The sequence below is a fragment of the Tenrec ecaudatus genome, chromosome 9 (assembly GCF_050624435.1).
Source record: "Tenrec ecaudatus isolate mTenEca1 chromosome 9, mTenEca1.hap1, whole genome shotgun sequence".
Taxonomy (NCBI): domain Eukaryota; kingdom Metazoa; phylum Chordata; class Mammalia; order Afrosoricida; family Tenrecidae; genus Tenrec; species Tenrec ecaudatus.
This window is the reverse complement of record NC_134538.1, coordinates 52,240,523-52,254,107: the sequence shown is the minus strand read 5'-3', so window position 1 is coordinate 52,254,107 and position 13,585 is coordinate 52,240,523. Positions and strand designations below refer to the sequence as shown.

Sequence of the window (13,585 nt, the reverse complement as noted above, 5' to 3'; positions counted from 1 at the left end):
TGGCTCAGCCACGTGCCTTGGAGAGGGTGTCCCAAGAGAATGTGGTTGTCGGCGCGGCAGCCGCACTGCAGTCGGGAACGCCCTCCTGTTTGCTGGACTGACTTTCTTCTATGTTAATATAACTGACAGACCAAAGGGAAAGACTGGTCTTGATCTTCTTGTGGTACTCTACTGAAGTCAGGGTTCTTCCTGGGGGACAAGGCCTGAGAACTGAGTCTTTCAGCATCTACAGGAGTCACTAAGAGTTTATGGTTTCATTTGGCCCAAAAAACATGCCTTTAGGGACCTCAAATGATCTTTCCAGAAATTACAACTTGACATATGAATGTGAACATTTCATGACCCACCAGATCCCTTCCACCACCCTCCTCAGTTCCTCCCAGGAAATTTCAAAATTAAAAAACAAAAAAACAAAACCAGAAAAGTGTCCCCAACTCTGGGTCCTGTTGGGAGACAGCTTCTTCTTTCCTGGTGTCTTACAGCTCTTGGTGTGAATGACAGAGACTTTTCCAGTGCAGGAGTCTGCAGGCTGGCATCACATGATTGCACAGCACGAGTTCTGTTTCCGGGCCTTGGGGACACAAAGGGAGTTGAAAAGGCATTCAGGACTCCACTCGACCCTGCTACTCACCCTGCCCCCCACTCTACACCAAGAGAATAGCCTCGGTAGGGAAAGGGGAGGCCTCAGGTCTACAGGCTGCCTGCATGTCCCCAACTGCTGAGATCAACGGGGAAACTAGAACAAAAAGTACAACACTGTCCTCCACACTGCCAGGGAAACGACAGCTCCTCTCACCAAGAGCAAGGTGAGCTCAGGTGTTCTATGTAGATCCTGGAGCTTATCTTTCTCCACAACTCTCAGTCATACCAGCAGCCAGCGAGGAACGGTCCTGCTCTTCAGCCAGGTACCACAGTGCAAACAGAACTGGCTGAATGCCTTAACTCTGCCCTCATTCCTATCGTCCACCAGCACTGCTGGCCATCGTTTGCCCTGCTCTTTGGAAACACTCAGACAACTGTGTTTACTAGAGGTTCTTCCCCTGGTCACTGTAACCCTAATCCTTCTCGGCCATCTGCCTCCAGGACAAATGCATGTGGATGCATCAAATAAATCCATGCCCACTACTGTTCAAGCACTAGGCCACAGTCATTCTTGCAAAGGAGACACTGGAAAGGTCTGCGTCAGTCTGACTAATCCTCGCCAACAGAGTACTACTCTCAAAGGGGAATGAGCAGCCTAAACGCTTTTCCAGAAAGCCTAACATACTGGTATCTTGAGGATTATCATTTAAGGCCAGTAATCACAAGTGAACCCAGCTTCACCTGCCTGGGGAGGGGTACATGATCTGAAGCCAGAACCAGGGGGCATGAAAGCAGGGTGGGCACAGCACCTGAATACACCTGCCATCCTTCCCACCCTTCCTGGGATCTAGCACTAACCAGCCTAGGCCTGGCCATTGCATGAGGCATGAAGCAAACCATTATTCCGAGCCTTGATCTTATGAAGACTGCCCAGAAATGAGCTCACTGCCATGGTTCTGCCCGGGGCTACCCAGGAGGAGCCCAGGCCAGCACTCACAGTTTTATAGAAGGCTTTGGACTGCGTTCCCAGCACTTCGGATTTGGACACCAAGTCATCTAGCTTCTCTCCACGCTCCAGCAAAGACTCCATGGTGTTGTGCTGGACGAGAGAGAGAAGTCTTTTCAGTACGGTGATTGACAATGACATTAGGCTCTCAAGAAGTTCAGTCCTGAGGAAGTACTTCCCTGAGACCCTTCCACAATGCACCTAAGTCATGACACAGGTCACTTCCAGGCATCGTGATTTAGTTTCAGGGATGCAGATCTGTGCATAGAAAAGGACTTGGCTGATCGCTGCTGTGGAACCAAAGAAGTCTAAATAGAAACTCTTCAAGGCACAGATTTATATCAAACATAATATAGATTTATCATTATTCATAGGTTTATTATAATAATATAGTACGGGTTTATATAATATATAAAGCAGTGGTCGGGCAATATGTGGTGTCACTGTACAGTGTGACAGGTGGATCTGGTGTGGGGCCAGTCCAGACTGAAATGTAACATCAGTGTAAATATATCAGATTTCAAAGACTTAGGAAAGATATAAATGACCTCATTAATAAGGTTTCATATTGGCTGAAATAGTAATGTCTGGGATGTACTGGGTTAAACAAAATGTATTACTAAAAGGCCTTTCCACCCTGTTCGTTTGACCATTTTGAAAGCTGGCTCCTAGAAAACCTACAAAGGCCTTCCTGGCCTGGCCCCACCCAGTTCTGCAGGAGAGCGTCATGCAGAGGACTTCCTGTTCCTTTCCAGGGGAGTGTGAGCTAATGCCATCAACACCGCCCCTCTGGACCACCTACACGGTGAGAAAACAGGGCCATGCATGCGACTCACCCTTCCTGACAATGGATGAAGGTGCAGAAGGCCTCAGAAGAACCAATGGCCCATCTGGTCAGACTGAGCCACTGGCAGATTCACCCTACCCTAGCCACAGGCAAGAGGCTCAAACAGCCTTGCTGTCAGACAGAGACCACTGTGACCTTGAATATGCTGAACTGAACTGATACTTGGCCAGATGACCTCCCTATAGACCCGACCCAAGTTCCTTTGCAGTATCTCTTACTTGCTCCATGACATAAATTTCTTCCTTGTTTTTGGAATGTTGAAGAGTCTTTTCTTTCTTACTCATTTGTATTTTAGTCTTTATATTATTATTATTTTATCCTTACCACCTTATTTTGAATTTTTAAAAATTGTTTCTGTTGGGTTTCCCAGTTGGTGACCCACGTAGATTGAGAGGCAGTTGTGTGAACAGAACAAGGAAATACTGCAAGGTTAGCAGTCATGAAAGATGCATGTCAGGGTTGAATCCCCTCACCATATTGATTCAATTTGTATGCCGAACAAATAACTACAGAAGTTGGATTACATGAAGAATGTGGCTTCAGGATTAGAGCAAGGCTTATTAACCTGAGATAAGCAGATGAAACCTTGCTTGTGGCAAATGAGAACTTGAAGCATGTGCTGATGAAGATCAAGGATTATAGTCTTTGGTATGGAATACAACACATGTACAGAAAGCTAAAATCCTCATAACAGGGTCCCCAACATTTGAAAAGGTCCTCAGAAGTGACTGTGGAAAATAAGACAGCAGGGCACAGGGGCTCCTTGTCCCAATGTCAGAACCAAGAACGTGAATGTATTTTCCAATGGGTATATAAAATGGGGCTTATAGATCTTTCAAAAGGCATACACATGACAGAGTGAACATATTACATAGTCAATGGGTAATATCATAAGCAGGTAATAATATAATAAACAAGCAATGAGATGAGTCATTAACTTGACCTAGTGCTAGTTGACCTTGAATGCCCCTGAGCCCTCCCCAGGGGAGCAATCTACAATCCATATCAGCAAGAAACGTCAGAACACAGTTTGCTACATTTTGGGGGTTCGGCTATTGAACCTGATTGCTCTTATCTACAGATAACCTTCAGGCATAGTGAACAGCCAGACGCAAGAATAATACCTCTTATATGGTAGCTCCTTTATGATAATTCCTTTGTGTGTGTGGGGGGGGGGAGTGTTATTGGAGCGGTGGTGTCCAGTCAGGAGAATGTGTATTGAGATTTACTTATATCTCATAACCGTGAGTATTCCTCCCCGCTCACCACAGTTGCCTTTACAAACCCGTAACTAGAAGCACAGAGGACTTGGGTGCATTACACTCTCATCCAGTCCCTCAGTAACATAATGGTAAATGGAGAAAAGGTTGAAGTTGTCAAGGATTTTGTCTGGCTTGAACCCACAGTCAGTGCTCATGCAAGCAATAGTCTGGGGATCAAAGACCCATTGCACTGGGTACATTTACTTCCCAAGACATCTTTAGAAGAGCAAGGATGCTACTTTAAGGCCTAACATGCATCTGACCCAAGCCACGGTATTCTCCATTGCATCACATGCATGGGAGAGTTGGATGTTGAATAAGAAAGTACCAATGCAGTGGTGGAAGGGAGACAGCAATCGGTGTAAGACATAAAAACAATAATTTATCATTTAACAAGGGGACACGAGGGTGGGAGCGGGTGGGGAGGGAGGAAAAAAAGAGGACCTCAAAAGAGGACTCAAACAGAGAGTAAATGTTTATAAAATAATGATGGCAACACATGTACAAATATGCTTGATGTATGGATTGTTATAAGAGCTGTAATAGTCCCCAATAAAATGATCTTTTAATAAAAATTTAAAACAACAACAAAAACCAAGCATTTGCATTGTGGTACAGGTGAAGACTATTGAAGTGCTATGGACTGCTAAAAGGACAAGCCAACCTGTCTTGGGAGAAATAGAGCCAGAATGCTCCTTAGAAGGAAGGATAGTAAGACTTTGTCTCGTACTTTGGTCATGTTATGAGAAAGGGACGTCACACTCGATAAAGTAGAGGGACGGTGGAAAAAGAAAACCTTCGATGACATGGATCAACACGGTGGCTACAACACTGGGCTTAACCAGGGGAAACTGTAAGGCTGGTGCGGGACCAGGCAGTGTTTCATCCTGTTGTTTCTAAGATCACTGTGGGCTGCGATGGACGGTACCTACCAACAACATAACTTGGCAGTTGTGTAAGGATGGCGTGATCTGATGTGAGCACTCAAATCAGTTGTTAGGGGAGACCACACTCCCTAATCAAGTCACAGTGCTCACCCAATGTAGGGAAGTCTCACTGGGCCTGCCTGCACCACCTTTGATCTTACAAGAGAGAAAAGGAGAGAAGGCCCACATAAAGGGAGGCTCACTCAGTACCAACAAGAAGAAGCCTGGAATGGAGCGCGTCCTTTGGACCTTAGGTCTCTGCACTGAGACCCTCCTAGATGAAAGGGAAGGCTGATTCCAAGACAAGTGAAGATCCACAAGGGATGTCAAGCCCACAGATGTTGAAAACAGATACGGACATTCCTCCAGCGCCGACAGAGAGAGCAGTTCCTAGAGCTGGACCCCTGTGTTTGGACTTCCAGCCCCCAAAACTGTGAAAGAGAAATTGTGTCCGTCACAGCCATCCACTTGTGGTATTCCTAGTAAAACAGCACTACGTGACTCAGAGTTACTTTCACCCTATCACACAACAAGCTGCTCCAGAATTTTCTTCTCTGAATACACTGACAGATTTTAAAAACACAAGAATGACAGCTCACTGGCTACTGATGTGGGAACAGAATGGAGGTACGTGATGCTAGAAGAGGAAAAATTAGAGGGTCATGATGAGCATTAAGGAAAAGACAACAAAGGCCTAAACTCAAGGTAAAAGTGGACAACTGACCATGGCCAACCGTAGCAGTTCAAACAAGCATACACACAGTAGTTATAAATCAGCAAAGTTCAAGGCAAAAACCAGCATCTGTGGTGGGTCTGGGTCTGTGTTACCAGATGTGTGGCTATCCCTTATCACTGCAGACACATTTCTAGTGGGCCAACTCCACACTCAGGTCTTGCCTGCTCTCTGCAGGTATCCAAGTGTGTAAACCAACCAAAATAAAAGGCAGTCGTGAGAATTAAGTGTCTGGAGCCTGATACTGACAAAAAGTGGGTGCCATGATCCATGACAGGGAATAGTGGAAGAGAGGGGGTCAACTTGGGCTATTTCAGTGGGTCTATGGGTTTAAGGGCTCTGGTGCATGGGAGAAGTGGGCACGCATGGTTCAGAAAAGTGCTTTGACTATTAATAAAACTCTGCATGCATGACCTGTGGCAAAGCCCTCATTTTAACTTTGTTCTACACCCCTCTTGCTTACCAGAATGATTTTGGTCTCATCAAGTTCAGCCTGCACTTTGGTCATGGGGTCAGCTTCTCGGGGATTCTAGGAAGAATCGAAAATAAGAGCAAATCAGGATTTAGTAGTCACCGTGGAAACAAAGCTTCAAAGAGAGGGAAGCGGGCACGCTGTACCATTACAGACTGTATCTCTTTAAACATACCACAGAGACAGAGCTCACCTCGAACTGCAGGGTCCCAGGTCTCACTGCATTTTTCAAAAAGAAATCTCGAGAGAGACAATGAGCAATAAAGGCTGTAAGACAGTCACCAGAGCTCAAACTCAAGGCAGTCGATTTCCCAATTGCACACTAAGCCAGGCACACACATACTCCTCTTTATATCCTACCTGATATTTATTAAGATGAACCTCCAAGGTATCAAAGTGGATCGTAGCAGGAGACCCCACTGGCCATTCTATCCTGTCCACCTGCTTGGAGAACTCATCTAGTACCTGCAAGATAAAGGACCTTCACCAGCACGCCCACCCACCCTGTGCTTACCCACACCTATGGCAAAGGCCAGAATCCTGAGTCTGACCCCAAAAGAGATAGTTCCAGGGGAAGATATCTAATGGTAATGGAGAAATCTAGGCAAAAGCCCCCCTTTCTAAAACATTTACATCATTAAAACATATGCTGAGAGTTAAGAATTGTGACCAATCTGAAATGAACATCACCCACTGGATAATAAAGTTTCTTGAACTTTAAATCACACCTTTCCAGCCATTGTTATCAGTTTATAAAGTTCCCAGGGTAAAATGGACATTCACCTATTTTAAAGCAACTATTTAAAAAATAAGAAATTGTGCTCTCTGCCATCCTGAGTGTGGTTGTTTTCCATCTTCATAATGTCTTCCCATAAGACTGTTGGGATCAAGAGATTCCTGGCCAAGATATAAAAGCAGAATTGGCCCACTCCCCAGTGGATTCTAATAAAAATTGCTAATAAGACTGGGTAAAACTCCTAGAGAAGACACTGGAGAAGAACCAAGCTGGGTGTGTAAGGAGCTTGTGACGGCAGGCATGCACGCACGCCGCATTTACAAAGCCTAACTAGCGGTCTGTCAAGACGAGCGTAAGCTTTGCCACCACTGATCAAGTGAACTCGCACCGGCAAATATCTGGTTTCTTCCTTGGTTTTATGGTTCCACATCCTGAGGTTAACAGTAATTAATATAAGGCCATTGGTTTGCTTGTTTTTTAAAAAGGGGGGTTGTGGGAGGGTGGGAATTGACATTTAAACAACCACTGAATTTAATATGGGGAATAAGTTCTCTATCTTCAAGGAGTTTGCGATTGGTCACAGTGAGCGAAAAATGTGGAACGAAACTCAAAATAATAAAAAAGACCAGGCTTATTGGTCAGACAAAGGCTGGTAGAATGCTCAAAATGATGGCCCTTAGTCACCTGTCAGACCTGGAACTAACCTCACCCCCATATGTTAACGTTCAGTCAAATTAGAGACACGTCTGAAAGGTGAACAATGACACTAGGCAGATCCGCACACCTGAGAACAACCGTTAGCAATCAAACGGACAGCACTGCTCAACACAAAGTTCAGGAGACTGACGCAGTTAGGAAGGAGGAGGAACGGAGATAGGGAACAGGAAGTGGGGTGAGTGACATTACGCTGTGAGAAGCAGTCAATCACATGAAACAAAATAGGCATAGACTGTTAAATGAAAACCTGATTGGCAAAAAAAACCTGACTTGCTGTGTAAACCACTCACCCAATTCATAATAAAACGTTGAAACTAAAGGGAAGAAAGAATGACTAGTGTTAGCTCTGCGGTGGTGACTTCCTTCTGGAAAGAGTGCTCTGATAATTGTGGGGACCCTATGGAGAAAGTAAGACTGGAGGGGATCAAAAAGAGGAGCAGTCAGGGAGGAAGGACTTTGGTCAAGGGGGAAGTGTGCCTACAAAGCAGACTGCAGAGCCCAGTGCAACCTAGAAGGCAACTAATGGGAAAGTGTGGGGGGCAGAATCCAGAAGGTGAAAGCTAGAGTCAGGAGTGGGACCAGGAATGGAGAGACAAGAGGATAGGCCAGGAGAGGCGACGGAAGGAGATGGGCAAGTGTGTCCAGGGTCTCGTTTCAAAGCAAGAGCCACTGTGTGGTTCAGTGGCAGGCAAAGTGCGAAGGGAGAGAAGGAGCATCCCACGTGGCTCAGGGGCTGCCTGTCTGGAAAGAGGCAGTGGAGGGCAGTGATTAGTATCACAGAGAGGACCAGGAAAGGTGGGTTCAATTTCTTCTTGATTTAGAGCAGGGAGAAAAACTGACAATGTCTTGAATTTGGACACAATGTTCGCAGAACGGTTACCTAGATACAAAACCCCACTCATTTTCCCCACTCAGTTAATTCAAGTCCAACCCAGTAGGGCACAAACTTACCTTCTCCAGCAAGGTAAAAGCTACCCGGGAAGGATATTCACTGTCAGCAATGACGACACCTGCCAGGCTGTCGTTTCGGACATAGACGTGGCACAGATACTCTACAGAGCAAGAGTTCAAGCATAAGAGGGTGATATGAGGCTTTCGTTTTTAAACCACCAAAAATTAGAGCATCAGTAAATTGTGATTCTCGTTTGGAGACTAATGGCTAATGTGGGCTCTTGCTACACGATGCTTGGGAGCTCATCGAGAGACTTTGAAATGAAGTTGCAAAATTTCATTGGGAGAGGCTTCCACACAGATTCAGGACCAATAAATGCTCAGGGGTGTGTAGGTACAATGTCAAGGACTAAGGTACAGACAAGGCAACACACACCCAGGTGGACTTTCAAAATCAAGTGGATTTCCAAGCCACACCCTGGATGTCAGGCGTGACTATGCGTCAGGGGCCACAATCCTTAGACTTTCCATTCTGTGCTGAGGCCCAAACTCCAAGGGAACTTGAACAAACAAACAGATTCCACTTTCTTTAAAAAAAACAAAACCTTCCAGAGTAGCAAAAAAGGAAATCCCCTTCTAGGGCCTTGAGGTTTGCATACTAGAGCAACCAACCTTAGGTAGTCTGCTCCATGACAGACAGACAGACAGACAAGAGCCTGGATGTGCCGCTCACCTGGGGGAGGTTCAAGTGTCACTGTGCTACAGTCATCATCTGATCAAAAGGGCTTCAGCAAAGACTCCGAGTCCACGCCTTGTTAATTTTCAGTGCTTTAAAAGGATTCAGTTAATACTCTTATCTCCAAACAAGAATTACAATTTACTACTAAGAACGTACCAAGAATCTGATCTGAACTAGTCCAATGCAGAACAACTAGCTAACAAATAGAAGAGGAGAGAAAGAGATTCTGAATCTCTTAAATCAGAAAAGATAAAAGATTAGAACAGGAAGGAGGGTGATTAGGAGATTTATCACCATGCTCTCCAGACACTGTTCTCATCTTCAAGGAAATTACGACTCGAACAACCAAACACATGCCTCCCACTCCGCAGAAACTAAAAAGCCGAGGTCCGTGTCTTAAGAAAGATAAAGTTAAGGCAGACCCAGACTCAGTAAAAATTAAGAAAATGTTTAAATGCATGTCTAATTGATGAGAGGTACTCAATTTGAATACTGCTTTGCCCTGTAATTAATATACCAGCACAGTAACTTCCTACACTGACACAAGGCCAGGGTAACTCAGCCTTGTGGTTTGATAGAGTTCATATATATCGTCCCTAAATCTATCCGTACAACAGATACCTCTAAAATAAACAACAACAAAATTTTCCCCCTAGAAAATTGTTATAAACAGGAAAATTAATTAATTTTCAGATATACAATTTAAAAAAATTTTTTAATCTAAGGAGCCTAGGATGGAAGGTTATTTCGGAAAATTCTAGCTGCACATGCTTTCCGGTGGGGTCTGCAATACTGAAGGGAGAAGGGGCAATACAGTAGGAAGGATGCTTACTGGTCCAAGAGAATTAGACCTTCATCTTAAGTGACTCTAAGCTCGGGGGACTTTTGCCCCGGAATCCCAGGCTTCAACTGTAAACACAAAACTATGCACAGGTAGCAGAAGGAAGTGGGAGGACAGATGACAAGCTAGATGTTCTCCCAGGAAGTGACCGTTTGCTTCATTCGGTGTCAGCAAGCTGAGGGTTCTGCAGGCTACGCGGGGCCTGCAGCATGGCAGCCCTCGTCGGGTGAAGAACTCCGGAGATGACTGCTCCTTACCTTGTTCTTTGACAGATGCTCGGCTGCCTTTCACTGAGCGCTCCACAATCAGCTGACTTGTAAAGGTCATGAATTCCTGAACACTGAGAAACAGAGCAAATATTACCTTCTTTCTGGCACCTATTCACCAACACAATGGAAAGTGGCCTCTGAGCTTCTACAGTAAGGAGACATTTGATTCTTAGTTTCACTCTTCTCCCTCCCAGTCTTCCAAACAAGTAATAAAAACTCTGCAAATAAACTAGAATATAGATGTTAGCCACTATTCAGACCATGCCTGCTACCTAGTTCACCAAAACAAATTGTTTCCAGACTTTAGGGATATTTTCCAATTGAGTGTTCTGGCCAGAGTATTATTTGGGACACAGTGGAGACGGCAGCAGTGCTTAATCTCCATACTCCACCAACTGCCACGAAGCAGGGGGGAAAAAAAAAAACCAATGGAAAAACACAAGTGGCAATAAACTTAAGTAGCGGCCCAGCCCACTATGGCTGTGGCAGCACGCTGAATGCTGGCAATGCCGCTCACCTCATTAAGCACAGGCTTTGTCCAAGTCTGCGTAAGAGGAGCATGGGGCACCCTCCAAAGGATGGACGGAGGCAACAGCTTTGCTAGGACACAGAAGAAATGGTGTGTGGCAGCAGGAACACACTCATGGACCCAGTACAGAGATCAATGTAGAATGGAGCAGTCACAAGTGAGGGTCCAGCAAAGACACACAGAGGTCAAAGGGAGCCTCTGACTAAAAAAGTGACATTCACGGCAGCTAGGGTGCAAGAGAACTGGGTGATCACGTGGAATCAATAACATGGCTCCAAGAGGTTTGTAAACTCCCGGAGAGGGCACTGAGCAGCTGTGGAGAATTGTGAAGAACCCTCATTCTGGAACAGACTGTCCCTGAAATCACAACTTCATTGAACAGATGTCTAACTTAAGGCAAATAACCCATTAAATTGGATTGGTTGTACTCCCTCAATGCAAGAACACTTTATTCTATTAAACTAGCATTCTATGATGCTCACCTTCCCAACACAACAGCTGAAGACAAAGCAAGTGAATAAGCAAATGTGGTGAAAAAAGCTGATGGTATCTGGCTATCAAAAGTTATAGCACCTGGGTCTTAAATGCTTGAAGATCAAGAAGCGACCATACAGCTCAGAAGCAACAAAGTCCACGTGGAAGAAGCATACCAGCCTGTGTGACCACGAGGTGTCGAAGGGATCAGATATCAGGCATCAAAGAACAAAAAATCTTATCACTGTGGGTGAGGGGGAGTGCGGAGTGGGGACCCAAAGCCCATCTGTAGGCAACTGGACATCCCCTTACAGAAGGGTTGCAGGGAGGAGATGAGTCAGTCTGGGTGCAGCATAGCAATGATGAAACATACAACTTTCCTCTGGTTTTTAATGCTTCCTCCCCCTGCTCTCATGATCCCAATTCTACCTTACAAATCTGGCTAGACCAGAGGATGTACACTGGTACAGATAGGAACTGGAAACACAGGGAATCCAGGACAGATGAACCCCTCAGGACCAGTGGTAAGAATGGTGATACCGGGAGGATAGAGGGAAGGTGAGGTAGAAAGGGGGAACCGGTTACTAGGATATACATATAACACCCTCCCTGGAGGACAGACAACAGAAAAGTAGTAAAGGGTGATGTTGGACAGTGTAAGATATGGCAAAATACTTTATAAATTATCAAGGGTGCATGAGGGAGGAAGGCATGGAGGGAGGAGAAAATGAGGAGCTGATTATTATCAAGGGCTCAAGTAGAAAGCAAATGTTTTGAGAATGATGAGAGTAATAAATGTACAAATGTGCTTGACACATGGATGGATGGATGGATGGATGGATGGATGGATGGATGGATGGATATAGAAGTTGTACGAGTCCCCAATAAAATCTTTTTTTTCTAATCAGAATTGGTTGTAAGGATTGAGTATAGCGTACAATGCCCAGCCAACAGTATCACTTGCTGTGAGAATGGTATGGGCAAAATAATCCCTACACGACAAAGTCTCCAAAACTCTGCAGTAAAACTATGGAGAGACCAAGTTTAGAGCTGAACTGTGATTAGACAAAAGAAGACTTGCAGTAATTGCAAGAGCCTGTATGAAAGTCAAAAAGCTTTTAATTTTAGGTTATGGTAATCACAGAGTTGGAAAGTTGAAAAGTGAGGTGCTTACAAGGAAAACAATATGCTCAGTTGGAACACATGGTTTAAGAGATTTGAGTTAGAGATGTCCTCTTAATGTTGTAGCTGTGTTACTTAAACTGCTGTGGGCATGCCAGATGAGGGGTAACAGTACAACAAACTATTTGGCATTCTTTGGTGTTAACGAACAGGAAAGGAAAGAGAAAATATATCAGAGTTAGCCAAATTGGCAACATTTGTTTCATCAGATTAAAAACAAGAGCATTGCTCAAGCGGATAGATGCCACCTAAAAGAAGGGAAGTATCAGGAAGAGCGTTTCAACCAAAAGGCAACAGAAGTTTGTTGCAAACCTACCAGCTCACAACCAGGAAAGCCCTCTCAGCAAGGGCCGTTTTCTTGAAGATTGAATTAGTAAACACTACTGCCAGTGCAACTTGGATACAAAGTAACTACAGATACTGACTTTGTAGCACCGCTTCTGTGCCTGCGGCGTTACACACACACTCCTCCCACATATGAGCTGGAAGTGCCCATCACTCTTCTCAAGGATAGAGCTCTGCGTTTAATAAGACTGGAACCAAGACGTTAAAGCTTGCAGCCCTATAGATTCAACACTTCTTTTGAAATCTGCAGTGCAGAACCAATTTGTACTGCTGGTGCCAAGCATATCGTCTGAGTTTGGGCTGGTGGCAGGTATGATCTCTAGTGGCCGCGCGATGACGTGGGCCATAAATGGGAATGACATCGCTATCCCTCAGGTGGTTCTGTGGAGCTGGGAGGTCTCTGAGATAACATTAAAGGTGGTTCTCAGGGAACAGCAATACAAACCACCTCGCACAGAGCCACTGGTTGGGAAGGGCTGCCGTAAAATACAGATGTCGGGCCCTCAACTGATTGAGGGCATGGATCTTGGGTATCTGCACAGTTTCAATGTCCCCTTCTAACTTCGGTACAATAAAAAAATTGAGAAACCCTCGCGTTTCTGAGGTAGTGTTTTAGAACGAGAGAAGCCTTTTCCGAGGGAAGGGACGGCTCCCCAAAGGTCCAATTCGGAGACCGGGAAGTGGCCACGCGGGGATCCCCCGCCCGCAGGCCTGCAGGGAGGCGGCCTTCACGCCGGGGCGCTCACCTGGACCTCTGGAAGAAGCTGAAGGAGGACACGTCGTAAGCGGCTTTGAGAAGCACCGCCTTGGGCTCGCCTTTGTAAAGGACGCTGAGGCTGTACAGCTTCATGGCGACAGCGCCCGCCGGCCGCCCAGCCGGCAGTGCGACGCGATCGCAGGAAGCTGTCCGGCCGTCCAGCCACCGTCCCTCGCGAGCAGCCCACCGCCCCTCGGAACTATCCCACCGCCCAAGTCTCTCAAGAGTCAGCTGCTGACTGGGCGGAAGCCGACTTCCGTCGCCTGCCGTCGGACGC

General features: G+C 45.7%; 1 protein-coding gene across 1 annotated transcript; it reads right to left on the bottom strand.

Annotated features, from left to right (window-relative positions):
* Nucleotides 1-227: 227 nt before the first annotated feature.
* YKT6 (YKT6 vesicular SNARE protein) lies at nt 228-13,566 on the bottom strand. The gene is made up of 7 exons (XM_075558103.1): nt 13,298-13,566; nt 10,010-10,092; nt 8,233-8,333; nt 6,189-6,293; nt 5,820-5,885; nt 1,580-1,681; nt 228-571 (listed from the first exon to the last, which is right to left on the bottom strand). The coding sequence occupies exons 1-7, from the start codon at nt 13,399-13,401 to the stop codon at nt 536-538; spliced, it is 597 nt and encodes a 198-aa protein (XP_075414218.1). The 5' UTR covers nt 13,402-13,566; the 3' UTR covers nt 228-535.
* Nucleotides 13,567-13,585: the final 19 nt, after the last annotated feature.

Bases quoted from the DNA above. Each gene is read 5' to 3' on its own strand.
- YKT6 (XM_075558103.1), bottom strand. From the start codon at position 13,401: ATGAAGCTGTACAGCCTCAGCGTCCTTTACAAAGGCGAGCCCAAGGCG. The intron at 10,093-13,297 runs GTGAGCGCCCCG...TCTGTTTCTCAG, and splicing joins AGCTTCTTCCAGAGGTCCAG to TGTTCAGGAATTCATGACCT. The intron at 5,886-6,188 runs GTAGGATATAAA...GATTCTTCCTAG, and splicing joins TTCATCTTAATAAATATCAG to AATCCCCGAGAAGCTGACCC.